This window comes from Meleagris gallopavo, chromosome Z (genome assembly GCF_905368555.1).
Source record: "Meleagris gallopavo chromosome Z, MGAL_WU_HG_1.1, whole genome shotgun sequence".
NCBI classification, from domain to species: Eukaryota; Metazoa; Chordata; class Aves; order Galliformes; family Phasianidae; genus Meleagris; species Meleagris gallopavo.
The window spans coordinates 9,106,854-9,133,381 of NC_139435.1; the positions used below are offsets into that span (position 1 = coordinate 9,106,854).

Below are 26,528 nucleotides of genomic sequence, written 5' to 3' on the forward strand. Positions count from 1 at the left end.
AGCACAGAAATGGACCCCATATAGGTCTGTAAATACAAAAAGTTAACTCTTAGTCCTGTATTTATTCACACCTCCGGTAGGCAGATCCTTCCTGACTTCTGCAAGAGGTTTGCCTTGTTGAAGGCTGAAATGAAGTGAAAAGCAAGATGCCAGAAGTGTTCCATCAAGGTTTAAGGGGCTTTGTTATGATTTCTGTGATGCAGTTTGGCTACTGTATCCCCTGCACCTCTGCAATGGGGACCTACCAGCGTGGGACATCCCTGAATCTTTCTGTCCATGGACTCTGTGGAAAGGAGAATCTCTTCTGAGGGTATTCAACGTTTGCTTAGATTCCCATTCCCTTTTATTTCTTCGCTTTCACGTTGGAATTCAGCACAGCTGCACTAGGACGTCATGGAGGGTTGTGAAAACAACTTTGAAATTGGCTTTCAGACAATAGGAGAGGAAATGCAGGACCCATGAGTCAATGACAGATTTCATCTTGGATCAGAATCTAGGGTCAAGTCAGCATCCTTTCCACAGGGCCAGCAGCGAAGGGGCTGCTTGTGCTCTTTTTGTTTTCCCTGGTCACCTAATGAATTCTCCAGTGAAATAAGGAGGAGGAATATAACCTCCTATGGCCAGTGCACATTGCCTGGGGCTGGAGGAGCAGCCAAATACCTTTGGAATTTGGAAGAGCAAGGAACGGGGGCATAGGGCTCAGATTCTGATCCATCTCCAGTGCTTCTGTGCTAATATTTGAGGATGCCCAGAGGGTTATCCTCAGGGATGTTGTCACTGTGTGACCTGGTAGGCTACCTTTTGATCACATCCCAAACCTGCCAGTGTTTGCCCGTTTGTCATGCCTGAGGCTGAAGGGAGTGTACTCTGGTGATTGATATGCAAAAGTGGTCTGAGCAGTTCCTGAAGGAGGAACAATAGCAGCATCCTGCACTACTCTTTTTGCCATTAGTAAGGTGCAAGCTGGATCCATCTACAGATTCATTGATCTGCACTGCCAGGGAGCAGCTCCAGCCAGGGTGCAGCCCCATGGGAAAGGACCAGCTGGGACCTGGAGGTCCTCCAATGCAGGTTAATGTGTCCTCACTGACAAAAGTGGAATCCTGCTGCATGGAGACAGTCTAGGTCAAGGTGAAGTGAAGATCTAGGTCCAAGATCCATTTAGGGAACCCAGCCAGAAGCAGCAGATGAATTGGAGAGGGCTAGCAAGACCATACTGTGGGTCTGAGGCCCATTGACAGACTGTGTCACCTCTGCACACCTCTGCATTACTGTGATAAGGGTGCTTGCCACAGCAGTGGTACTGTGAGTAACAGCTCTGTCATGCAATGGGATGTCTGCAGGCAGAAGGAAGGGAAACAGAGCTCGCTGAGTGTATGTTCCTAGAGATTTTCCTGGAATACTGAATGTGTGACTCGATCCTGGAAGTCAGTATATTATTAGTTGCATGAGGCAGAGGGAAGCAAGGGGGCTGTATAGGTAATAAATTCTTGAAGTTGTTACAAAGAAAAGAAACAAAACTAAAATGTGGGTTGAATATAAGTCTTTCTGTTTCTGGTATTTGGCCAGCCTTTCATTTCTGTGGGTAGTCCTTTTACTTCTGTATGAGGTCCTTACAGGCACCTGGTGATGCCCATTGACTTACTAAAGCCCTTTCTCAGTCTCCTGTTGAGCTGGGGCTGCTGCCCACTGTTGGGAAAGAGGCAGTGAACTTGGTAGGCTAAAACAGAGCTCATGTGGCTATCCTGTCTTCTCTATGAAAGCAGAGCATCAGTGGCACCACATGCCCTGTTTCACGAGTTTATCAAATATGTCCTTGAGCACGTTAACAGTGCAATGGTCACATTTTTGCACATGGTATGTGTATGCTTCCAAAATGCACTCCTGCAGGTGAACAGAATGCCACTGAATTTCATCCTGCCATCTCCTCACAAGGCTTTATCAGATCATGTGGGAAGGCCGCTCCTGCTTCTCAGCTGCTTCTCTGCACTGTACTCTGTGCTACACCTCACCGTAAGACAGCCAAGTTTTCTACAAGATTTGTTTTGGGCAAGTTTATACAGTTGCTGGAAAACAATATATGACTGAGCTAGGGGTATAAATTCAGGTGGACAATGCCATACCCTGCCTTTGCTGGCAGTCCGCCTTTAACCCCTGTAATATGACTACAAAAGCAGTAGTATCTCCTGTTTCCACTGGCTTTCATGGTGTGGAGGTAACATGTTTGTTCTGCGAACAAAGGCAGGAGCCATCTGCTGAGCGTCTGCCCGTGCCCTGACGTCAGAGGCAGGCTTCTGAAAACACCCCCGAAGCAACAGCTCATCTGCCAGATCTGGACGTGTGAAACACGGTGCTATGAGCTCTATTCTTAGGGACAGCATTTCGGTGGAGTCACACCTTCAGGAGGTGTGATCAAGCCCCTGAAAAGAGCAGATGAGACTCATCTCTCGCCCACAGGCTCTCGTGTCAAGCTTTGCATCTGGAGAGCCTGGGGCTGGCTAACTGTGCAGAGTCCTCTCGGATGTAGGCACATGGAGGGGCAGAACCAAGGATTTGGTTCTTGGCCCACAGAAAGGCTTTTTGTGAATATTTGACTTCTGTAATTCCGTAGAAGGAGGAATGAAAGATCTCTTTGTTGTTACTGCTCAGAAGCTTTTCCTCTCCGTCACTTGTCCCACATGTGAGTTGCCCTCTCTAAAGGTAGGGCATGGGCCAGGTGAGGATAATGCTCTTGAGGCATTGCTCATAAAACGTTGACTGTGCATAGACTGCTTAACACACTGCATGAGTATGCAGTGCCCATCCCAGAGTCAGGGTGTGAAACAGCTCTGGTTGCATGGTATCAGGCATCATGGACTAGAACAAGGTCTAGAGCAGTGCCCAATGAAGGCTTCCCTGTAGCCAACCGAGAGCCCAAGGTGTCAAAGTATGCAGTGCAGGAATATTTCAGGGTAATACGATAATGATCCCACACACAGAACTTCAGCTTTCTCCTTGAAATGGGAATGCAGAGATTCCAGGTGGAAAGGCTGAGGTTTTGCATAACTTATTTTCATCATTCAATATTTCTATTTTCTTGGCCCCTGAGAACCATGTACAATTTAGTTGTTCAATTAGAAATCGTAAAATCATGGAATCGTTTAGATTGGAGACCACTCAGATCATCCAGTCCATCTGCCAACCTACCTCCACCTGCCCACTGCCCACATCCCTCAGTGTGACAGCTCCACGATCCTTGGACACCTCCAGAGATGGTGGCTCCCCCAGCTCCTTGGGCAGCCTGTGCCAATGCCAGGCTGCTCTTTCTGAGAATATTTCCTAATATCCATTCTGAACTTCTCCTGGAGCAGCTTGAGGCAACACCTCTCATCCAGAGTCTTCACAGTGATTATGGGGAATTCTGTTCTTCTGATGTTTGGGTTTAATTCTAGATTTCCGAACAATGAGAAGCTCCATTCTGACACTACCTGTCTTCCTCCTGAGCCATATAGTGTGCCAGTGTTCCCAAACCAGCACATAACAAACAATACCTCTGTCTTCAGCTACTGTGGTGACAAACATGGATGCTCAGATCCCAGTAGTCGAGCATGTGGAAATTGTTAGTTCTGGGTGTTTTAATATGCCTAATGGCGATAGGAAACACAATGAATGTCTGGTTCATTCAGTGGTTTTCCTGACGTAATTAATGGACAGAAATAGAAGGCAGGAATTGAAATAAACCGCTCCCATTCTTTTCCTATCCACCTCTGAGATTTTTGTAGGCAAAGTCCTTTAAACTTTGTGTGAGTGTTTACAGAGCAGTTTTTCCCATGTTGTATGTGACCCTGTGAGATCTGGTGACGCACGAGGGTCAAGTCCCCTGTACAGACTTCTTCCCGCAGATGCTGTCTTCTCTTTTTTAAGTGGCGGTGATATTTTTCTTTAGTTTGTTGGATGTCTTTAGATCCAGATTTTGTTTAGAAATATGCCAGACGCTTTCTGGTGGACACAAACTTGTCAAGCAAGTCATTTAATTCTCTGAATCTGTTGTATGCATAGGATGCTGCTGTTCCATTTTGTCTTGTTTTAGCAGTGCCCATTTTATGGAGCCTGTTTGCAGCACGTCTCATCTGCAGAGGAATTCTGACATGATCCAAATTTAAGGAAGTGTCAAGATATTTAGGTTATAGGCAGAATTAACCACACCTGTAGATGACTACTTGATGCCAAGAGGCAGGCAATATTATTTTATATGAGGATGGCTAGTACTCATCTCTTGAGCCCATCCCTTGAGCTCTTCTATGAAGGACATTTCCATCTCTGGTCTTTTTGAGGCTTGATCATTGGCTTGTACGAAAGGATAAAACATAAAGTTAATGCTGAAGAATGTTGCTGTACTTTGTGTACTTTCTGGAACATAGCCAGAAATCCTGCAGCTGCCTAAGATCAGATAGATTCCCCCTCGCACACCTCACAGTGAAGTTCATAATTGATTTAACGGTGGAAACATGCTGCTGTGAGTTGATTTAGAGGTAGATGTCCTGGATTAATGCATGGATTGGAAATGGTCTCTGGTTCATATGTAGTAGCTCCTATGCACCCACTAGTTTAGCAATCTGTAAAGGTGATTATAATACTATACTTGCTCTTCTACTGAATCAGCAAACCTACCACTGGATGAAGGTGCACCTTGCAGTATCTGTTTTCTTCTGCACTTTAGGTTTCCTTGTAGGGGGTTAATAGGCTTTTTTTGTGTGGAGAGTTTCTCTGAAAGAAACTTTAGATGTGCTGGCAACAGATGGCATACATGCTTACACTGCTAACCCTGCATGAATGCTTAATAAACCTCATGTAAAAGGGAAATCCAGTACAGCTCAGTAGCAGAGGGAGTAAAGTGACTGCCATTTCCCCAAAGTGCTAGGAAAAATACACATCAAGATTCTCTTCAAGCCAGGGAAGAACTTAATGTGTCATGCTTGACTGCTTAGCTGGGCATAGCTCTTTTTCTCCTTGGTGTCCAGACTCTTGGCTGTGCACAGTGTGTCCCTTCACACTTTGCTGTGTCTTTGGACCTTGTGTTTTGAAGAACCATCCATACCTTGGACTGTGGATACTCCAATAGTGTTAGGCTTGAAAACAGCAAACCTCTGGGTTGATGCTGGAAACTCAACCCATGTTGCTCATGGTTACCACATATGTAGCTGGGCTGTCACGTTGCTACCACAGCCCTGCATGTGGTGAGATCTTCAGTACTGTCCAATCTGGCAGGAAAATACTAAATAGCATAGCAGCTGCTGCTACCTTGCTGCTGAGAGGCACAATGAGATGCTGCTCTGGCCTCTGAGGTGCTGAGTATCTCCAAACAGTGCTACGAAGCATGGACAGAGCTAAAAACCTCTGTAGATTTGGGACAGCCCTAGGTGTGGGCTCAGTACAATGGGTTGAGCCATGGTGGGAGCAGTTAAACCGGAGTGCTCTGATCTGCAGGGAAGAAGGTACCCACTTCTGTAATACCAAGCATGGGTCTTCTCTGGGTTGAAGAAGGCAGATACGGGACCAGCCATTGTTTCTGGCTGGAGGAGCTGTGTGCAATTAGAAGAGGAAACTGGAAATAGGGAACAAAGCAGCAGATGATTGAGTGAAATGGTGACTTCTTCATTAGTGGCTGTTTGCACAACACTTTGTTCAAGTGGTCTCTGTGGAATAGAAACAAGCCACTGCTCCAAGTTGCTGAGAGGCTGCTGAATTAGATGGAAATGGTAATATTGGGCTCTTCTGGAAAGGAAGACCAGCTACTGAAGCTGGTTGGCTGGTTACAGGTGTGCGCTTTCTATGTTCTGAAGACTCAACCAAAAAAATGTCAGGCTACTGTTCCGTATATATATATGTATGTATTAATTCAGTTTGTGTGTCTCGTGAGTGGAAAGAATAATACAAGGACAGTGTGTCTCTTGGAGTGTATGCATGTACCTGCATCCACCTGCAGTCACACTAGCATAAACTGAGCATCGTATTTTCACCAATTCCATGAGGAATTCTCTGTTTATCCAGACTCAGAACGGGTGTGTGGGGAAAAGGAAATGTTTTTTGAGCTGCTGTTGGAAACAATGCTATTGCTAAATATAAGCAAGCAAAAACACAGTTGAAATGGGTTGTGCTGTAATTTTGTTTCCTGTTTTACCAATCCTATTTATTTGCCTTTTTTTTTTTTCCCCTACAGAGTAATTCAATTAAAACATCGAAATACAACTTCTTCACTTTCCTGCCTCTCAACCTGTTTGAACAGTTTCAGCGAATAGCCAATGCCTACTTTCTTTTCTTACTGATTTTGCAGGTATGAACTCACGGTGCTGTTTCAAACAGATTGCTTTGTCTGTTATCAAAACCTGGTTGCACATTGATAGTTGTAAGCTATTTCCCTGTTGTGAGCTATCATCTCAGTAGAACCGTAAAGTAGGTAAAAAGTAGGGCAGAAAAAAGAGCCAGCTTCTCTCTTAGCTTTGGACATGAGTGTTTGAATTGAATGAAAAAAAAACTTAATTGCAGTTTTCAGCAAATTGCGTCCTCATGTCCCTTTTTGTCTGAGTGCTCCTGCTTCTCCTTGGATTTGCATTACTTACTCATTCTGTAGTATAAAAGGTTTAAAGGCAAATTCCTTGTACTCCTTTGACCGCCTTAAAGCAGCATGAAGAACAAATTATTAAGTGATTGAGTTTCCTTGGGAAGGATGGAAGGAAAGTTAACATCAGGAAAGCTGACAGTTGCAGCTCATTTGCATAAAGCTGAATATTGCTCAGCAAGGAAAAGACAAAGCCTGATGTGGAGCATGTCAGGAAGTGGCAACAGTAGCTCATAATGGCATCAAGCTGCACTTTGCCCATAGACAATGGAAATGCTATTGCATCTGAAAGCTGAATACACCAGAGAAGTTGGTGTCAGGACCTTCTTCCCATTGGCACTTTGAGAAAGCATGGATAAAAGCTGCATAATCGTTCATTGTTGAGTCCTACTAGAATACACATGATATGGAAGAAAAAAAAAAGCCACCACAAAAGCGGTACAATTTTGGTTATGTCAGGGATGATATTTTAAATTTGTTCACTTCAGTGCACGCGAGTTAAAAAAATTACTTTTTTTTTCAAATTATATTCCTCAGTCTCAGCTCAAGAATGTATAGGCGTAATTTAGTTCAATCTTTATCAAATTATATGTAATCTTTGCTTATTTACAGGGAATGAATTATTTCAGCCCATACATATTTTCCAAGAAACTAGCTTTTAGTAAAAGAAGTGCTTTTTCAGCTAATCTGACAGCACTGTTCCTGTGTTGTTGTACTGCACTCTAGCTGTTTTCCTATCAAATTCATGGTATTTCAAGCTATTTACCCCAAGTTATTCAGCTGTGTCTTTTGCCAAACTAATTAGAAGTGTTGGGTATATAAAAGCACAGAGCTTTTTCTGCTACCTTCATCAAATTAGGGTAAGAAAGGCAAGACTTTCAGTCTTTTACATTCTGTTTTTTCTCCATTTAAGTTTTTTACCTCTTCTACTTGCTTACCGCTTTCCTGTATCACTGGAAGGAGTGGAAGTGATGGGTGGCTGTGGGTGCTTGCAGCCCCACACTGTGGGCACAGCCCATTAGGATATGCATCTTCCCAGTTGTGTGAGAAGATAGCAGTCACGTGGCTCTGCACAGGGCTCTGATTGCCTCTAAACAGCGTTCCTTCTGTCTGGATTTGGTGGTGCCTGTGGGATCTGCATTGTGCAATGGAAGAACCAAACACGAAGAGCAGCTTGTTTGGTGGCGTAAATGTCAATTTAACCTTGTTCATGGAGTTAATACTGCCCAAATACATTCTGATGGATGTAGTGATGCTTACATCATGTTGCTTGCATCATTACAGAATCATATAATCATTAAGGTTGGAAAAGACCTGCTTTATCATATAGTCCAACCATTGACCCAACACCACCATGCCCACCGAAACCTGCCCCTTGGTTCTTCTAGAGGAAGGGGAAAGCTCAGTTGGAGTAAGATGGTGAAGGCATGGCACAGTTACTTTCAACTCTTGGTTCCTCTCTGTAGCGAAGATGTCAGAAACAAAAATGTCTCTGTTGATCTTGGAAGAGCCTTGGGAACAGCTGTGTGATGTTCAGTGACATGAAGTTTACTTCAGCAAAATGCAAAGAGTTACTGAAACAAAACAGAAGCATCTGAAGGCTCCATGCAGCAGCCTTTACTCAGATAACTCTGGGTCCTTCAGCCAGGCTTGCTTATGCCACTCTCCAGAAAAAATCCAACGGGGATTTCACGATCCTAATTTTACAAGCAACAAGAAAGAGCGGTCCACTGAGTTTTCTGACAGCACCATGTTGACATCTTAAATTACAGCTATAAGCTAAGCATAGATTCCCTGACTCTCTCATATTTTTGAGTGACAGAGATGTATTTCTGTCTTTATTCTGTATCCAGATGTTGTAGAACAAATTATCTGCAGCTTACACAGAAAGCAGTGTTTTTTTTCCATCTGCTAAAAAGTAAAAAAGTTTCTCAACCCAGATCTCTTCTTCCTACAGTTGATTCCTCAGATTTCCTCACTGCCATGGTTCACAACAGTGGTGCCCCTGGTGCTGGTGCTGGCTGTATCGGGAGTCAAGGATGCCATCGATGATTTTGTAAGATTTGTGTCGCTGTCCTGTACTTTGGATTTTACCCTTCATTCTTCAGCATAATCACTAAAGCAAACCACTCAAAGTAAATACAGACAGCTGCAGGAAACTGGGTTAATGATCTCTGGCCCAGATGAGATTAAGTCCCTAAATCTGTAGTTCACTATCTGAAAGAGAAACATAATTTCCTAAATACTGAGCAGTCCATTGACTTTCTCAAACTGTTCAGCATGTCAAAAACATGGTAACTGAAAGATATGCACAGAGGCATGCATGGAAGTCTGTTCTTTGGTTCCCACTTTAAGCAGCTCATCCTCTGCCATCTAGACTCTGTTTATAAAAGTTTAGAAAAGTCTTCTAGCAAAGTGGGCATACAAGCTACGTGTGCATTTTCACACATGCCCCGCTTTGACTGAAGTCTGCTTTTATAATGGTCTAAGTTCTGTTGACTTCTTGGAGTGATGATAAAACAGAGCTGACTTTAAATCCAGTCTTCCGTCACTATTAAAATATGGTATGTGGAGTCTCAATGCTAGTTTGGATGTAGGTAATCCAGTGGTGGTGGGAGGCTGTACCAGGGGACATACCAAACTTGTGGCCACAAGCAATAACAAAGCAGAGGAGTTGGGTGCCTTTGGATGTTTAGCTTATGAAGCTGTGATGGGCAGGTCTAATGACAATTGAATCAGGACTGTGCTAAATGACATATAAGGCTCTATCCTCCTCTTTCTCTCCAGAGAGCACACCCTGTGTTGCCTGCTGCTCTTTACAGTCCAGCTATGCCTTATCCTACCAGCTATGACTCACCTATGATTCTAATCTGCCTTACCTATTCAGCCAGTTGGGAGAAAACCTAAAATGTTAATGAACTGCCTACAGCTACTGTGTGCTTGGTTTTCTGGAGATGTTTTTTTAACACACTGATCACATTTTCAGAATCGACACAAAAGCGACAATCATGTCAACAACCGTCCAGTCCAGGTCCTGATTAATGGCATGTAAGTTCTGTTTATTCTGCTGTAATTCTGACTGAACATGCACCACTGGGAAGAACACTTAATTTTTCTCTCTTTGGGCTTCCAAAGATCACCAAACTATTTAAGGTGGAATTGTCTTTCACCCTGTTAAGTCACAGTGTGGTTCTGAATGTTGTGGCTTGCTGGTAAACCCATGACGTGGTTACACAACCAGTGCAGACATTGTGGCTGTGCCTGCACAGGCAGAAAGTAAACTATTTCTGTTCCTGGATGGAAATATCTATGTGTGAATAACCGGTACTTTGAGAGTATTATGTTACTTTACTCTTTACCATAGAAGTGACACACAAGGCTATCTCTGTGTCCATACTGATAGCATTTACTTCTGCATTAAGCAAAACTAGGCTTTAGTAACAAGTGATTTTAAATAAATAAGTGCAGATAGCTTCCTCTTTCGTGCTGCAATACTTTGAGTGTGTTTACTTCTGTACCTAATGCCTCAGACTTTAAATGTACTCAAAACATTTCAATTTTGCCTTGGGTGTGGTATTGCCAGCACCGTTCTTTTCTTTCAGAAGACAGTGGAGGCTTTGGCTATTGTGGCTGACAGACACACTGTTTGCTTGTGGCTCCATGGAGTCCACCCGCCTCTAGGATACAGCTGTATACAGCTGTGAAGTCTCTGTGATTTTTTTTTTCTGTACTGTAAATAGCAGTATATTGTGTAAACTCCACCGGATGATCAGTTAAAAATACAACTGGAAACTAAAGAATAGGGACGTGCTTTTTGTGCGTTCTGCTAAGTAAACCAGTTTCTTGGTTTACTCTCTGTTAGTTACTGAAAATGCATGCATTGAAAGAGAAATGTGCTCTTGCATTAGAAAACAAACAAAAAACTGGATTTGGTTATCCTGATGCTTGTAGTCCAGCTGAGTGCCTGCACAGCTTTGTGCTGCAAAGGCCATTACAGACAGGGGCTTAGCTGCATGCATCCTGGTGCATCCTTACCACCTGCATTGCTGCCCTTCCTGGATGAGCTAGAGCTGAGGCTCTGGCCCTTAATGCTGCTTAGAAAAGCCAACCCATCCAGTGATTTTCCCAGGTGTTTAGGGCGTCTGCTGCAGCAAAAAAGGGAGTTTCTTTTTCAGACATGGAAAGAAGGGAGCAACCAGAGAGTGCACGTGGTCTCAGCCTTTCATGTGACACCCCAGCCACAGATACTGCTTTTTATGCCACCCTTTAGCCCACCATGTACCAGACCACATAGTGGCAGACCCTGCTCCTTTTTACCGACAGCCCAGACTCTGATGGCACGTACATCCTGAAGCAGAGCAGGGTACCCTATGTTCCTAAGCAGTGTTTGCTTTACGTTCCTACTTACTAGGAGTTCTCTTACAGGTTGAAGGATGAAAAATGGATGAATATCCAAGTGGGGGATATAATAAAACTAGAAAACAACAACTTTGTGACGGTGAGTACAGTTTCTCTCCATCCTGCTCACACTCAGTATCTGTAATTATTATTAAATCTGACTGTCTTATCACTCACAAGCAGATAAATCAGCAGGGAATTGCAGTGTTCAGAAACCACGAGCAGCGTAGCAGTGCGCTGCCCCCAACTGCATAGCTCATGCCCAGTGTGTCTGTTTGTGTCCAGGCCGATCTGCTGTTGCTGTCGAGCAGTGAACCACACAGCCTGGTGTACATCGAGACGGCGGAACTGGATGGGTAAGCCAGCCTGCTCCTCGGGGCCATCACTGCTGCTAGCACAAGGACAAGCCTTGTGTGGTTCTCCTAGGTGCTGCAGGGGTCTGCCCCATGCAAACACTGCTTACTGAAGGTACAGCTGGCCACAAGCTAGAGGGTTACGTCTTATTTGTATTAATTGGCAGAAACTGGAGCTGACTTCATTATTACATCCCACTTTGCGTTACATCTTCTGCATTGCCCAGAGCTCGCGTCAGTTGTGAACTCTTGCACTGGCTGAAGGAGCAAGACAGATCAGAGAGCTCGAGGGACACTGATCTTTCCAGATCCTACACAGAGCCCTATGGATTTTCCCTCTCTGCTTTGTCCTGAAAATGAACACGTAGTTCTGGTACATGCAAATGCCAGGGAGAACGTTTAGGATGCCCAGTACAAATAGTGTTTATCTGATGCTGCATTTGAACTCACCTCCCTAGATGGCCTAAACTTCAGAGTTTTCAGGTCCAGAATACCATGGGATAAGAACCAAAACTCTCTTATTTGCTCGGATAGTTCAGGATTGCATGCAGTATGAATGCCAGAATTGACAGTAAACTGCTCAGAGGGTTAAGATGCTTGGTACCGTACACCACAGATGCTCTGTGGTGACCGTGACACAGGCACCTCACCCTTTTTGCTACCATGTCCAGAATTCCCCTGGATGGCTTGTCTTTGCAAGTGAAACAGTGAATCTCATCCTTTTGGGCAGTTAAAAAAAGGCCTGTGCTGGCATGGTCCATCAGATGTCTAGGGAAGGAGGCAGTCCTCAAGGACAGAAGTGACCTTCAGGGAGAGTTGGTCTCATTCCTTTATGCTTTATGTAATGTATTACAGTGAAACGAACCTCAAGGTGAAACAGGCACTGACAGTCACTGCTGAGCTTGGAGAAGATCTTCAGAAACTGACAGACTTCAATGGTGAGTTTATGTTGAAATTTCTCTTTTCAAAGAATTTTCTCAAACATCAGAGTCCATGGATTGCCCGAGCATCTCCTTTCCAGGCCACTCCCTGCACAACACTCCTTTGGATGTGGTGGCAGGCAAACAGAATGGGCACACTGCATCTGTACAGCAAATAACAGCAACTCGAAGAACCTCTGCCCTGCCAAATCTCGTTGAAATAACTAGACTGTTCCAGGAAAAATGGTGGTGGTGTGGCAGAGTTAGCATGGTGTGGATGATCTCTGTAGTATCATCCAAATGTACAGGCTTTCCTTCTGCTTTCTGCACTGAGGTTCTGTGAAGCGACATGTGTGGTCTCAGCTGAGCAACAGCTCAGAACATTGGGATTTCTCCAACGTGAAGGCTGTGGTTCTGAGTGCTTTGGGTCTTGAGAAATGTGCTTTTGTGGGCGCAGTGAGATGTTTTTTGGGAATAGTCAGGTTGTGCTCTCAGCTGTTTTCCTGGGGAGGATGCAGTGTGTATCCGTTGTTAAGCAAATCCTCCATCTTACACCATTTTTCAAGCATTTTCTGGGTAATGCTTATCTAAAGATGCTGCATTCTTGAAACAACATCATTAAAAAATGTTTCAAAGTCTTTCGGAGAATTACAGCTGTCCTATCAAGTATTTATTTGTCCTTTAAATCTCTGCTTGTAAATAAAGTGGCCTCTGCGCTGTACTAAAATGAATAGAATGTTTCCCAGGACAATTTGTATTTGGGTGAAGACTGGGAAGAGTGCCTGGACTCAGACCCAATCTTGCATTTCCCTAGCTAAGTTCTGCAAAAGTATTTACATATTTATGCAATTCCTAATCTAATTATTTCTTAAGACAGGAAGAGAGGAAAAGGTTGAGCAGCTAATATAGGCACTCAGTGGAATGCTTAATGTGAGCTATGATGTTTGTTGACGCTGTGATGGTTCAGATAAGGAAAATGCTTGAAACATACTGAACTTGATTTCATTTGGAAACCAGGAGGCAAAAAGGAAGCAATGTTTTTCAGTACCTACCATTCACTGCGTGTAGACTTTGCAGTATTTAAGGTCATCAGGTGAAAGGCATTCTGATATATGCCTTCTGTTAGCAGGACAGGAGGCAGAGTCTTAACGGGGTCATGGTGAGGGCACTGGGTTTCTCACTCCAGAGTTTCTCACTCTTTTGTGGTTGGGTTAATTCAAATGATTTTGTTCCAATGTCAAACTGTCAGACTCACCCACTCTCTGGGAGAGCAGATTTGGGCGTTGACTCACAAGATACTTAAGTCACAACCCAAAACTTGCGTGACGAGAGGAGCAGTCCTCTTGGCAAGGATCGTGCCTGGTTTTGGTTCACTGAAGTTGCATTGTGTTTTGGGTTACACTGCAGAGCCTCTGTTCCCCTTGTGCTTTTTGGGGAGCGTGAGGGCTGCCACGAGACAGGCGTGGTGACTATAGGAGTGAGAGGCTAGGGAGGGCAGGTCTGATTGTTCTTGGATCAACCAGAGCATGAAATGGCATCACCAGCAACAGTGTCTCATAGAACTTCCTAATTGCTTCTTCTTTGGAATTTGGTGATTTCCCTGCTCTACAGCAGAACTGCTTTTCCACAATGAGAACATCTTTTCCTGAGTTTTAAATTTTAAGCAGTGGAGTCTACCACAACACTCACATCTGTACTTTTATCTGGATTTTCTCTGCGTTTTCCCTACAACCTCTTAATCGGGTGTGTTTGTATTTGAAAACAGCTGGAAAAACTGTATTCTTTGCAAATGTTCATCCTCATGTAGAGATTTGCAGCCTGTGATCAAAATACTTCAGTGTTTCTGCTGATTATCTGAACAGACTGAACTCTTGGAGTCTCTTTCTGTAAGGTCTATTTATATTTCCCAGTTCCTTCCAACATATTCACAGGGCTCTGCTTTGAATCTTTAGATGCTGGCTGCTAATGTCAATTTAAATAATAATTTTTATACCGAATTATCTCTATTTACGGTTTTACATTAACATGTTCTCTTATAAAGTGTAGAAATAGGAACAAACGGAGTGTCAGCTGCATGGCCAAAGGGAGCAGCATCTCTTTCAAGTGTGAGCATGTCTTAAGGTATAAAACAGATAAAATTAAAAAACAGTGAACAAAGACACCTCAATTAATTACTCTCTTGCAGCCTTCAGGCAATGATTTTCTTGCTTGGGCTCATGCAGTTTTAAAGAAAATGGAGTAGGAATTGTGTAAGATCAGCACTGCCATATAGAATTTCCCAGTGACATCCTACCATGACGATCTTGCTGCAGAAGGATTAGAAGTATGTTGCTTGTTCAGCATTTCTTCTCACTCACAAAAGAGAGTGGAAACTTAGTTTTGGATTGTAGTAACACAAAATTACCATCTCTAAAATCTAAGATAAATCCAAATTTGTTGTGGCCATTAGATTGTGACATGATGCACAGTGAGAGCAACACCGGTATATGTTGGATGAAGGTTAGGAATGATGGGGTCAACAGCAGACAGCAGCTACAGTGTGAAGTATTTCCTGCCTGGAAACAGCTGAGAATCAGTATTGATCAGTGTACTTCTAGGCCATGAAGATTCTTAACGCTTTCTTGTTTTGTTTTTTTTTTTTTGTTTTTTGTTTTGTTTTTATAACAGGTGAAGTCAAATGTGAGGCACCTAACAACAAGCTGGATAATTTCACAGGAACTCTTGCTCTTCGAGGAGAGAAGTATGCCTTGGATAATGAGAAGATGTTGCTGAGGGGCTGTACTATTAGGAACACGGAGTGGTGCTTTGGTCTTGTTATTTATGCTGGTAGGTAGGAACAGCAACAAGTGAATTGCAGAGTGCAGCAGCATTTGTATGGGAACACATCATACCTAGTAAGGAGAAGGGAAACAAATACTTTTCTCTTCAGAGATAGATATCTATCAGGTAAAAGAATAAAGGCAAAACAATACATATGATCTCTTGGTTTAACTCTAGGCTAGGCATTTTGCATACTGGGGATTTTAATCTGAAATTTTTTATAGTGGTCTGTAAGAGAAAAGTGCTTTGCAAATATTACATTACAACATCCAATTCCATCTTAATAAAATGCTTTTATGGGCAGAACTAATGTTTTATTTCTGAAATGTGTGCATCAAAGTGTATGAGAGAACTCTTGATCTCTCAGTACGAAAGAATTTAAACATTTGTTTAGGAATTACATCTAACTGCGATCTGCCATAATTGGCAATAGGCCAATAGGAGCCTTAATTCCCCAAGCTTGTTCAAAATTTTCCACTCTTCGATGTATCTGATTAAAAATCCAACATCATTTTTATATGATTTCAAGCCATATTGGAATATCAGGACCATCAGTGGTGTTACTGTCGACTATTCAACCTATGCTTTTTACGAGCATAGACCTTCTATCGTTTCTATAGTGCTGTAGATTTAGGAGACATGCGTAATATGTCAGTAATAACAGCGCAGCATCAGCCATTCTGTGAAAAGTAATTAAACCCGAAAGGGAGGATTGGCTGTTGAAAGAAGAGAATGGGATCAAAAAACAGAATTAATGGATTAATTAATTAGCTTTACATGACTCCTCCTTATAATCTAAGGAAAGTGACTTAACACATTCATCAACGTGTTTCATCTCCAGGGCCAGACACCAAGCTGATGCAGAACAGTGGAAGAACAACTTTCAAAAGGACGAGCATCGACCGGCTCATGAATGTCCTTGTGCTGATGGTCAGTCTGATTACATTCGTCCAGATGTGTTTATCATTTTCACCTGCCCTACACTTCTTCTGAAATGCTCCCTCTTCTTTCTGACTTCTTGGCATCCTTCATGGTATATGCATTGCATTTGGTAACTGAGATTGTTGATTTACATGATGCCAGCTTTTGCTTTATCACACTGGGGTGAACAATGAGATGTGGGCTTGCTAATACCAAGAAAGTGGTGTTCTTAGCAGCTGGCAAATCTGAAAGCACTGATCTTACATAGCAGGTGCTCTATACACATACTAAAACAGTCCTAAGTTGACATTTAAGCTTGTCAGTATTTTCAACAAACAACAAACAGTACCAGGCAGAGACAGTGATTCTTCTGCAGACTCTCTCAATACTTTACCACTTGCTTTCAAAGCATATCAGGGAAGGGACCACCTTTATCACCAGCAATCTTCGGAGGCTTGCATTCTGATGTTGCTGCACTCAGCATTGCTGGAAGAAGAGCAATTTTCCTTTGGATGCAAGACTGACTGCTGGCACTGTGAAGTAGTGTCCTGAATATCTACATGTGCATATTTGCACATATTAAGCAATGCCACAACACAGATTGCTGTTCAGGGATCATCTTCAAGCCTTTGGGGCCCTTGTTTAGTGAACAGTAAAGACACTCCACTGACTTTAATAACATTCCACCAGTTGCTACCAAGTGAAATCCTCTCTTACCATCTTACCATCCTCAGCTTGCTTTCCTTTCTGTTTTCTTCCCTTAGGCTTAAGGGGACAGCGAAAACCAAGCAAGATTTGGGCATCTGACATTGAGAATTTTGCTGGTTTCTGAAAAACCACACATGTTCAAGGGTGATCTGTTCTGCTGTTGCTGGAAAGGAACAGGGGATGGGGGTAGAATTGTAGAGGAGCGGAGGAAGTCTGAATAGAGAACCAGAATTTAGCATTCGATGAAGGCTTGCCAAATCTGCTTTCGCAAGCCAAGGGTCCCACCCAGAGATTTCAGCCTGTTTGGCCTCTCTTTGAGAATGAGAACAAGATGAGTTTACCTCCTGGCTCCGTTAAAAAAAAAAAAGAAAGAAAGAAAAAAAGAAAGAGCAAGTTGCAGTGGATTGCATCAGCCTCTGCCTGGGTTCTCAGGCAGTGGTGGAGCCAAGTGTGTGTTTTTCTCCTTCATGCACTTTTCAGGCACCTAGCATTCTGGTATCTGAGTGCAGCTCTGCCCTGCCCCACATGGCCAGCATTGTGGCATCGGGCCTTCCAGCTCTCCAGGTGGCCAAAGATTGCAAAGCATAGTCATAAAAAGAGGCAGTGTATTGCACTCCCGAGTTTGGAATTACAAAGCAGCCGCAGCTTGTGGTAAATAGCTCATTTTAAGCTTAATGAAACTCCTTCCGTGTTAACACTGGCAAAGGCATTTTGTGTTTAATTGTCTGTAAAGCTTCCAGGGACAAGTCAGTTTTTTTGGCAGGGCGTGACAGAGGAGTTACGGTTCAGTGCTGCCCTGGTCTGTCCCTACAGGGGTTAATTGGGAGTGAACCTTTCCAGATGGAAACCATCAGTGTTCGTTCATGTTTGGGAACATTCTCTCTGCAAGGCTCTTTGGCAGCACGGGGCAGAAATCAGCAAGAGAGGAACATTTGTTGGGATCTTAGAGAGATGGAAATGTTCCTCATCCAATAGGGGAAGCTACTGTCAGTACCAGGAATTAGTTTTCAAAAAAAAACTTGCTTTTTTACGGGTTTGGGGAGGTACATTTTCGGAGAAATACAGCTGTCAGCTTCATCACTAAGCACCTTATTGCTTCCAACCACAGAGCAAAACTCAAAGTGCCAGCAAAGAAACCCAGACTGTTCTAATGCACTGTCTGGCAGGAAATGTCTGTCAAAAGTCAGCTCCTCCCTCCACAAATCCCACTCAGTCCTGCAGAGGATTCATCAGGCATTGCATAGTCTGCTCATGGTGGGAAGCCTTCAGCCTACGATAGGTTTGCTCTCTTCCATCTTTTCCAGAGTGGTGGTAATGATGCCAACACTCTGACCACAGTTGTTTGTTTGGCTTTTCTAATTATTTTATAACAGACAAGGTCTGCAGTGAGAAGCCATACTTTTTACTCAACCAACATAAGTATGAAAATGGATGGGCTTGTCTGTTTTCTCCATCTATTGGTTTAATAAAGGGCATTGCCCATTCCTGAGTCATCCCTCTCACAAACCCTTAGACCGCTGTTATTACAACAGCTCAAAATAAAGTCTGTTTTTAGTGGCTGGTCACAGAGATTTAAAAATACCCCACCACATTCCTTTCTAACAAGCAATATTGTCTCAATTTCACCAGTAGAGTAATTTACTGGGCTTCCCGCAGCTAAACAGAAAACCTGCTTTGTTGTGGGAAACAAATGTGCCTCCTGAATCCAGCACAACACCTTTATTAATTAAAATCCCCCCTTAGTATCTTGTTGGTATTAATATGAAGTTGATTGGGCATGAACTTTTAACCAAGTGACTCGAATCATTCCATAAAAGTATCGTTCCTCCCCTCATAGACTACTTCAGTAATGCAAACATCTGCTTTACCCGCAGTTTCTATATTTGTATCTTAATAACTTTTTCAAAAAAAGTTGATTACTCCTGTAATATGTTATTACTGGTTGGCCTTACAGTGTCCCAGTGTACTGGTAGTTCATCCCTAGTGGCCATACGTGCAGGAGATGGTTTTTAACAGCACAGTTGCAGTCTGTTGATGCTGTATTTTCACACTCTTATTAGGATGGTAGATGTTTTAAGGAGAATCCAATATCAATGGAATTTCTTTTAGTATCATTTATCCAGGAATTTCGTCATGCTAGCTTCTGTTTATTTACCACAGTCACACTGTTTCAGCCTTCCAAATATTGTAATTATCTTAGCAGATTTTCAGTATGCTTTGCAGCTTTCAAAACATTGTTAAAAATTAACTTGACTCATTAAGGTAATTACTCAGCGAGTTCCTTCAAGCTTTTGGCTTTCAATTACCTGGACCCACTGATTTGAAAATGCTTGTTATTAGCAGATAAAGCCACATATTGTTCCTTATCACAGTAGGTGAACTGTCTTTTCCATCTGCTACATCATATGGGATAGATACATCCTTCTGCTTCATTCCACCATCATTAGTGGAGGAATGCCTGTTGAACAAGACTGCCTTTTCCACACCTTTATTTGTGTGTTTACTCTTTTCTTGGATTTATCTGAATTTTCTTCCCAATTGCTGTTCCCCAGCTTGCTTTAAGCTTCAAGAAGTAGATTTCTCTAAGTCCAAGGCTACACTTCAGTGTCTGACATTGCTTTTTGTTAGCTCAAAGGCGGTGTAATCAGATTGCAATGGTAGGTACCAAGGCAACAATTAGTTCTAAGTCAGTGACTCTCCTTTAACCATAAAAATAATATCCAGTGCTGAATTCCAACCTGCACAGCGATGGATTTCCTGCATTACAAATTATCCTTACTAATTTTTCAGAAATTGTGAGGAAAACCTTGACACATCTGACAAACAGCCAGAAGAAGTCTTTAGGGTGGTTTTATTCTCAAGTGTGCAGCCAGACCTTTAAGGAGCAGCAGCTCAGTACTCCTCCAATGAGATTTGATGCTCTACACCCATCTGCCTATGAGCACCCTCTTATAGGTCTGTGCTTGGGACATAAATTCCTGTTGGTCTGAAGCCTTGTGAATCCAAATTGCCAGAGTCTCTGCACTGTATAGTTGTATCTCTGAGATAAAGAGTCATATTTTTGCCTGTTTGCCTCCTTTACCTTTAAAAACCTTTACCCATCATGCAGACTATCCAACTCCTTTTGATTACGGTCTTGCAATTAAACAGCATATAATGAATTCCTTGTTTCTAACATGCAGTATCTTATTTTTTTATTTTTTTCCAGATCTTTGCATTTTTAGCACTGATGTGTCTTATCCTAGCCATTGGCAATGGTATCTGGGAATCTGATAAGGGCTACAACTTCCAAGTCTATCTGCCCTGGGCAGAAGATGTCACCTCTGCTCCCCTCTCTGCCTTCCTCATGTTCTGGTCATATGTAATCATCCTAAACACAGTGGTGCCAATTTCACTCTATGTCAGGTATGTGTTGGATCCTTCTTTCATTTTAGAAAAGTTTTAGCTTTTGGCTGGACGGAGGTTGGAAGTAGATGATTTCTGAGATCTCTTCCAATCCAAGCCATTCTGTGATACAACTTGAATTCAGCCCCAGTGTGGGTGACCCCACACAGCCAGGGCCAGCTCTCTATGCTGTTGCCATCTAGTGAAGACATCTCATGGCCCCTACTTTCTTGACTTGTCAGAACAGGTCCCACATGGTTTTAAAAGAAAAGGAGATTAAAAAAATATATTGTCTTCTTCAGTGAGACCTTTTTTTCTCCATTTGAAGAAGAGGTGTGAGTGTAGGATGCTGTGGGAATGAGGCTGGAAACTTGCTACTACAGGTAGCACCACACTCTCTCCCCTTTTACTGGAAAAGGTGAATAGCACTTTCTTTTCAGTGGCTACAAGGCTGATGTGAGGTGTAGGTTGCTGGGTAAGTAGGAGTTGAGAATCTGTATGAGTGGACAGTCATTGCCACGGTTTCCAGGAGAACAGTGCTATGTTGGCTATTGCAGATGGGCAAGTAGGATAGGAAGGGTGGACATGTTACCTACAAAACCTTGAAGTGGCACTGTCAACTGCCTAGGCTGGTTTGGTTTACAACTTACCTAATTTGTCAGGGAGAAATGCTTCTGACTACAGGATGTACCGTTGCTGTGTAGTTCACAGAGAACATTTGTGAAAAGTTTGTGTTGCCAACCTGCAAGGTCATCTCATAGCTGCTGGTGCTGCCCTCTCCATGGAGCTTCCGAAACATGAGCAGTTACACTCAGAGATAAGGGGTTGGAAGTTGTGTTCTTAGACTCCCTTTTGTGTTATCAAATGTAAGGAATTCATCCCATTCCTGCCCAGTGTGTCACACCAGCAGCAGAATGGAAATTCATGTTCTCTGTGAGCTGATACTGCTCCATGATTATATTGAGTTACACAATGACTCACTTGTTCTGGTGGTCTGAGTTGTTTGTACTCATCTCCAGGCACCACAGTGCAGCTCAGCCCAGAGTCCCTTCAAACACATTCCCTAAACTGCACCAAATGAAACATCCTGCTGCTGCCTCTGACATGTCTGTGCTCCATGCACAGCTGCCGCTTGTTCACTGCAGGGTTAATGACGAGTTGTGCTAGAGTGAGAGTGAATTCTTGTGGCTTGTCTTAACTCACTTCTCAGCCTAAGGAAAAGGATAGTCACAGCAGAAGCAAGTGCAGGTTTGATACATAAAGGAAAGGAAGCTACTGCAAGCCTGTTGCATCATTTCAGGGGGACTTGCTTTAGTATTGCTCACTGCAGTCCATTTAAGGACTACTTGAGTATGCCGTCATTAACTTCAAAGTTGTCCTCGAATTGCTAATGATAATGCTGAAGATGAAGATCTTGTCCTTTAAATCAATGACTATTTGGTCGCCTTCTCTTTCTGTTTCACCAGTGTAGAGATCATACGCTTGGGTAACAGTTTCTACATTGACTGGGACCGTAAGATGTATTACCCACTGAATGACACGCCTGCTCAGGCCCGCACCACTACGCTCAATGAAGAGCTGGGGCAGATCAAGTACATCTTCTCAGACAAAACAGGAACTCTCACTCAGAACATCATGTGTTTCAACAAGTGCTCCATCAATGGCAAATCCTATGGTATGTTACCCATTGCTCTTATTCTCTGGGTTTCACACCTCTCAGTTAACAGAGACCAAATATGACATCTTGAAGAGTGTTTTGTAAGAAGCTGTACTGGTGAGATACACCAGAACAGCCCTGATATTGCATTATCTTAATATGATTTTCCTGACTGTTGTTACCTTTGCTTCCCCCTTTTGCCATCCCTTGACCTCCTTTTTCCTACCCTATAATCCACCCAGCTAAAGAACTTGCACCTTATTTGTTCACTCATTGATCTGAGTTTTACTACATCTATACACAAATTTATTCTTTTTCTGATATCGCTGCCTGTATGATCTCAGCCCTTTGTGGTGTTACTGATATCGTTATCCAAGTATTGCTAGCTTTGTAAAACTCTTATTTCCTAAAAGGCACCCAGTCCTCCCTTCCAACTATATGCGGAGTCCAGCTATTTCTCACATACTCACTCTTACCCACTTGTGAAATGAGCTGTTCCTCTTGATGATATATTGTCAACTGCTCACAGTCTTATCTTTCACACTCAACAATTTCTTACATAATGAGCACTGGCTTTATACATCCTATTCAAGTAGCTTACCCTTCAGCCCGTGTCAATGGTATGGCCATTCATCTGCATCCTAGCTTATTTAGCGTACCAGGAGAAAGAAAAGTTTGTATGGAGGTGGAAAAAATGGGAAACAATGGTTGTTAGCACCATTAGATAACAGCAGTCATTGACAGGCTCCTTCATTGTATAGCCACAGGCAGTTTTCTTCATCCACCTCTAGAGGTGCTTGCAATTCACATACTGACTAATTGATGAACATCGTTAGTCTCCCCCAGAGAAATCAGTCACATCTTATTTGTAGATTGATGCTTGTGTTGCCTGTATCAGACCTACTAATGAACTAGTGTGCCAGAAAGCTTGTGCTTTTTTTCTCTGTGCTATCCGTTGTCCTAGATGGAGTAACTTCTTCCTATAAATCTTCCTTGGTGTATATTTGGACGACACAATATCTGTGCAGTGCTACTATGTACTACCCAGCCTTATTGTTGCCATTTGAAAATATTCTGCCTGCTAATTCATGGCCATGGTTGTACTACACATGTTAGTCATGGGACCAGGCCAAACTGGCCAGTAAACTGCTGACATTCACATGTCCTCTTGTTGAGTTTTCTGTTCAAGAAATGAATGGGAAATAGCCAGAAAGAAGGCAGTCTATCCTTTCCCCCCCACCTCTCCCACCCCCAAATGCTTAGTTCTTTCTCCAGCATACTTTGGATTTTACATTTGGAGCATTTTGAGGAGCCATTCCAGAAAAAAAGGATGCATTGATTCTGCTGCCAGGGAGGATACTCTGTAGGCTTAGGCTTGCCTTTGAGGAGGAGATGTCTAATAGCCTTTTGATTACAGTTCCCAGTGGGATCAACTGCTGTGCAGTTCTCAGGAGAGATGGCTTCTGAGTTTCTTTCTACAACCTCAGGGTTTTTGTGAGGGAGTAGCAGTACCTTGAATTGATTGTAGTCGCAGTTGAGGTTGGATCTGTCAAATATGTAGTTTTCTATGTTTCAGTCCTATTTCAAAAAGTATTGAATCTGGATGGCCTGGGCAGAGCCCACAGCTTCTTAGATGTTTTTGTCCAGACAGAAGTTTCAGTAGGGAAACTCCTTTAGCTAGAAAGGAGATGTCATTCATTTCTCTGGCCAGATCGTCAGTTCAGTGAAAATACCATCTATGTATGGGAAGAATGGGCTTTGGCAACTCATCTTTGCTCAGGGACTGCTGCAAAACATGATGCAAGAGCTGGATTTTGTCTCACATTCCAAAGGAAAGATGCAAGAGAAATCTCCTGAAAGCACCGTCTTAACACTATCACATCTGAGCAGAAATTTTTCTTTACCCAAACTGCAGGCAACTTTATGATCACTGCTTTGAGTTTTAAGCTCATCTCTGGATTTTGTCAAGGATTAATGTAGGATTTGATCAGTATGAATCACCAGTATCCACTCCACATGTCAATATATTTGTGTTTATTGAAACTTTAAAATTCGGCACTAGCTTCAAAACACTTTTGTCTTCTTTTTTTTGGTAGAGAAGCTCAAATTGCAGTTATCTGGAGTTTATGGGATAACGTCAGTCTTTCTTGCTTGCAGGTGATGTGTACGATCAGTCTGGTCAGCGGATAGAAATAAATGAGGTAAGTGTTCAAGAGCTAGCAGGTCCTCTGCTTTCTGTGAACCTGCCTTCAGAGGTGTCCATGGACACATCCTGCTCAGGCTTAGCTCGTGCTCATGTTCTTCCTTATCAGCAATGAGTGCATTCTTGAGGGCACCAAAGGCTTGTAATAATTGCATTCCCTTCTAGTAAACTTGCAGAATGGGCAGCGCTGTTCCCTCAGCTTTGTGTGGCATCCTACTGCATGCACAGCTCCTCTGGGCACTTGGGTATTGATAGTGATTGGAAACTATTGGACACTATTGGGTATTGTTATCCATAGCAGTGAATTAAAGTTCTGGCTGGGAATCAGGGAGTTCAGTTCATATCCTTAACAAGGTCAACTGTCCTTAACTGTCAAATTTCCCTACTGTCTGAACATTGGATCCAGAGTGAAAATGGGTGACTTCTTCATTTTCTCCAGCCTCTGCTTGCTGGTACAAACCCCCATCTTGGATTTCACTGCCTGAAATGTCTGAAAACTGTACGCAGTAATCCAAGTAACAAATGGCAAAATGATGATGAAAATCCCACTCCTCATCCCAGTGATTCATTTCTAGACCCTTTAAAACTTAAACTGAAATTGGCTCTTTGCTCTGAATGCCGTCAGAGGTGCAAGCAGCAGAATACCCCAGAATTGCTGGGGGAGAGATGCTGGTCTGCTTCCAGCCAGCCACCCAGCAGCAGCGTTCTGCGGGGTGAAAGGCTGCTGCCCACACACCCACGGTGCTGGAGTGTTTGGACCTTCTTGCACAAGTCAGCAGAGGTGGGAGGGCTGTGTTCTTATGGTGTAAGTGAAGAATGTCAGCTTGTGCAGATCAGAAGGATGACTCCCATCCTGGAAACTCTGAGCTCGCTGGGGGTGGGATGAGAGTGGGGATCATGCCGGTCAGGCTCTGCCATGCATTCCTCCAGGGCACTTCATCCTGTTTCTCCACTGTGATCCTCTCTGCCTGGGGGCTCCTGTTTTCAGACAATTTTCAGACAATAAGAGTAGGCAGTGCCCACGGTGCTGAACCTTTACATCACTCATCTGTCATCCTTTTCCATATCAGGTTTTTTTTACTTGCTTTTTGGAGAATGGAGAGCACAATCTTTTGAATTGTTTTAAATTGAGCCTCCACGTGCCCATGTCCCAGACAACCATTGAAATCTGGATGATGCTTTCAAGAAGCTGTTTTGAAGGCACACATTTCTGTACTGTAGAAATCCTTCAGCGGGGTTCCTGGTGGAGTACTTGCTGCAGTACAGGGAGGCATCTTTTTAGATAATCATGCTGTCAGCCCAGGTGCTGCTTTGAACAGTACCCGGGTGCCTGTCCTCTGCCGTGACTAAGTAGCTTTTAAGACCTCCCATTTACTTAGTTTCATCACTCTGTCATGAGCAGCTCTGCAAGAGAGAGATCTCAGTAAATTTAAGAGGATGGGATGGGCAGGCACTGGTGTACACATATGTGAGAGCTCTATAGATAACACTAATCCATATTTTTACAGAACACAGAGAAGGTTGACTTCTCCTACAATCAATTGGCTGACCCAAAGTTTGCCTTCTATGACCACAGCCTGGTTGAAGCTGTGAAGCTGAATGATGTCCCAACACACAGGTTCTTCCGGCTGCTCTCCCTTTGTCACACTGTCATGCCTGAAGAGAAGAAGGAAGGTGAGGACTGGCAAAGGCAGCAGCTGGACTGATTGTGCCCATCATTTATGACTGTGATTGAAATGAGGTTACTGTAGCTGGAGTGCAGAAATTGTAGGTGCCACAGCTTCCCTCAGATGGGAGATGGCTTGTCCCACTCTTCTCTACTTCACACATAGTTTTCCAGCCTTAATGATTCTGTGATTCTGTACTGTCCCTGGAGGTGTTCAAGAAATGTAGAGATGCGGTACTTAGGGACATTGTTTAACGTGCTACACTAATAATTGGTGAACAGTTGAACTAGGTGATTGCAGAGGCTTCTTCCAACCTTAATGATCTTATCATTCTGTCATTCTAGTTAATTGCTATTAAAAAAAAAAAAAAAGTATTTATTTAGTTCAGAAACAGGGCAGAAGTCACATTACCTTCTTTTCTTGCATGGCAGGTAATTTGGTGTACCAGGCCCAATCTCCTGATGAGGGAGCCCTCGTCACTGCTGCCAGAAACTTTGGATTTGTGTTCCGGGCTCGCACACCGGAGACCATCACTGTTGTGGAAATGGGAGAAACAAAAATCTACAAACTTCTGGCTATTCTTGATTTTAATAATGTCCGCAAACGAATGTCTGTTATTGGTATGTATGTTCTCTTGGCTCCTTTCTTCCTTCTTGGGATTTTAGGTTTATGAGAACCTTCACTGGCAGCAGAACAAATTGTTCTTGATGTCTAAATATAGATGTCCTACCTGAACTGCAGGTTGTTACGACCATGTTGTCTTCACAGAGAATCTACTCAGACCACTGTTCAACCTCTAAAGCTGAGTGTAGTTACACTGTCTTCTCTTCTAAGCAAAGTTCATCTTGGCTCCTGGGATTCTGCCAACATTTGGTAGAGTTTGGACACCTATAAAAACA

The 26,528-nt window shown here is 43.1% G+C and overlaps 1 protein-coding gene across 6 annotated transcripts in view; it reads left to right on the forward strand.

Annotated features, from left to right (window-relative positions):
• LOC100550826 (phospholipid-transporting ATPase FetA-like) overlaps positions 1 to 26,528 on the forward strand; it is a 75,871-nt gene that overhangs the window by 29,871 nt on the left and 19,472 nt on the right. For all 6 annotated transcript variants that reach the window (XM_085212740.1, XM_085212737.1, XM_031557188.2 and 3 more), the window contains 13 exons: positions 6,200 to 6,313; positions 8,556 to 8,654; positions 9,585 to 9,646; positions 11,024 to 11,096; positions 11,282 to 11,352; positions 12,205 to 12,287; positions 14,937 to 15,095; positions 15,931 to 16,019; positions 19,927 to 20,123; positions 21,569 to 21,777; positions 23,917 to 23,960; positions 25,471 to 25,636; positions 26,061 to 26,249. In XM_085212740.1, the coding sequence (XP_085068866.1) occupies positions 6,200 to 6,313; positions 8,556 to 8,654; positions 9,585 to 9,646; positions 11,024 to 11,096; positions 11,282 to 11,352; positions 12,205 to 12,287; positions 14,937 to 15,095; positions 15,931 to 16,019; positions 19,927 to 20,123; positions 21,569 to 21,777; positions 23,917 to 23,960; positions 25,471 to 25,636; positions 26,061 to 26,249 (1,555 nt within the window). The remainder of the gene's footprint in view (positions 1 to 6,199; positions 6,314 to 8,555; positions 8,655 to 9,584; positions 9,647 to 11,023; positions 11,097 to 11,281; positions 11,353 to 12,204; positions 12,288 to 14,936; positions 15,096 to 15,930; positions 16,020 to 19,926; positions 20,124 to 21,568; positions 21,778 to 23,916; positions 23,961 to 25,470; positions 25,637 to 26,060; positions 26,250 to 26,528) is intronic.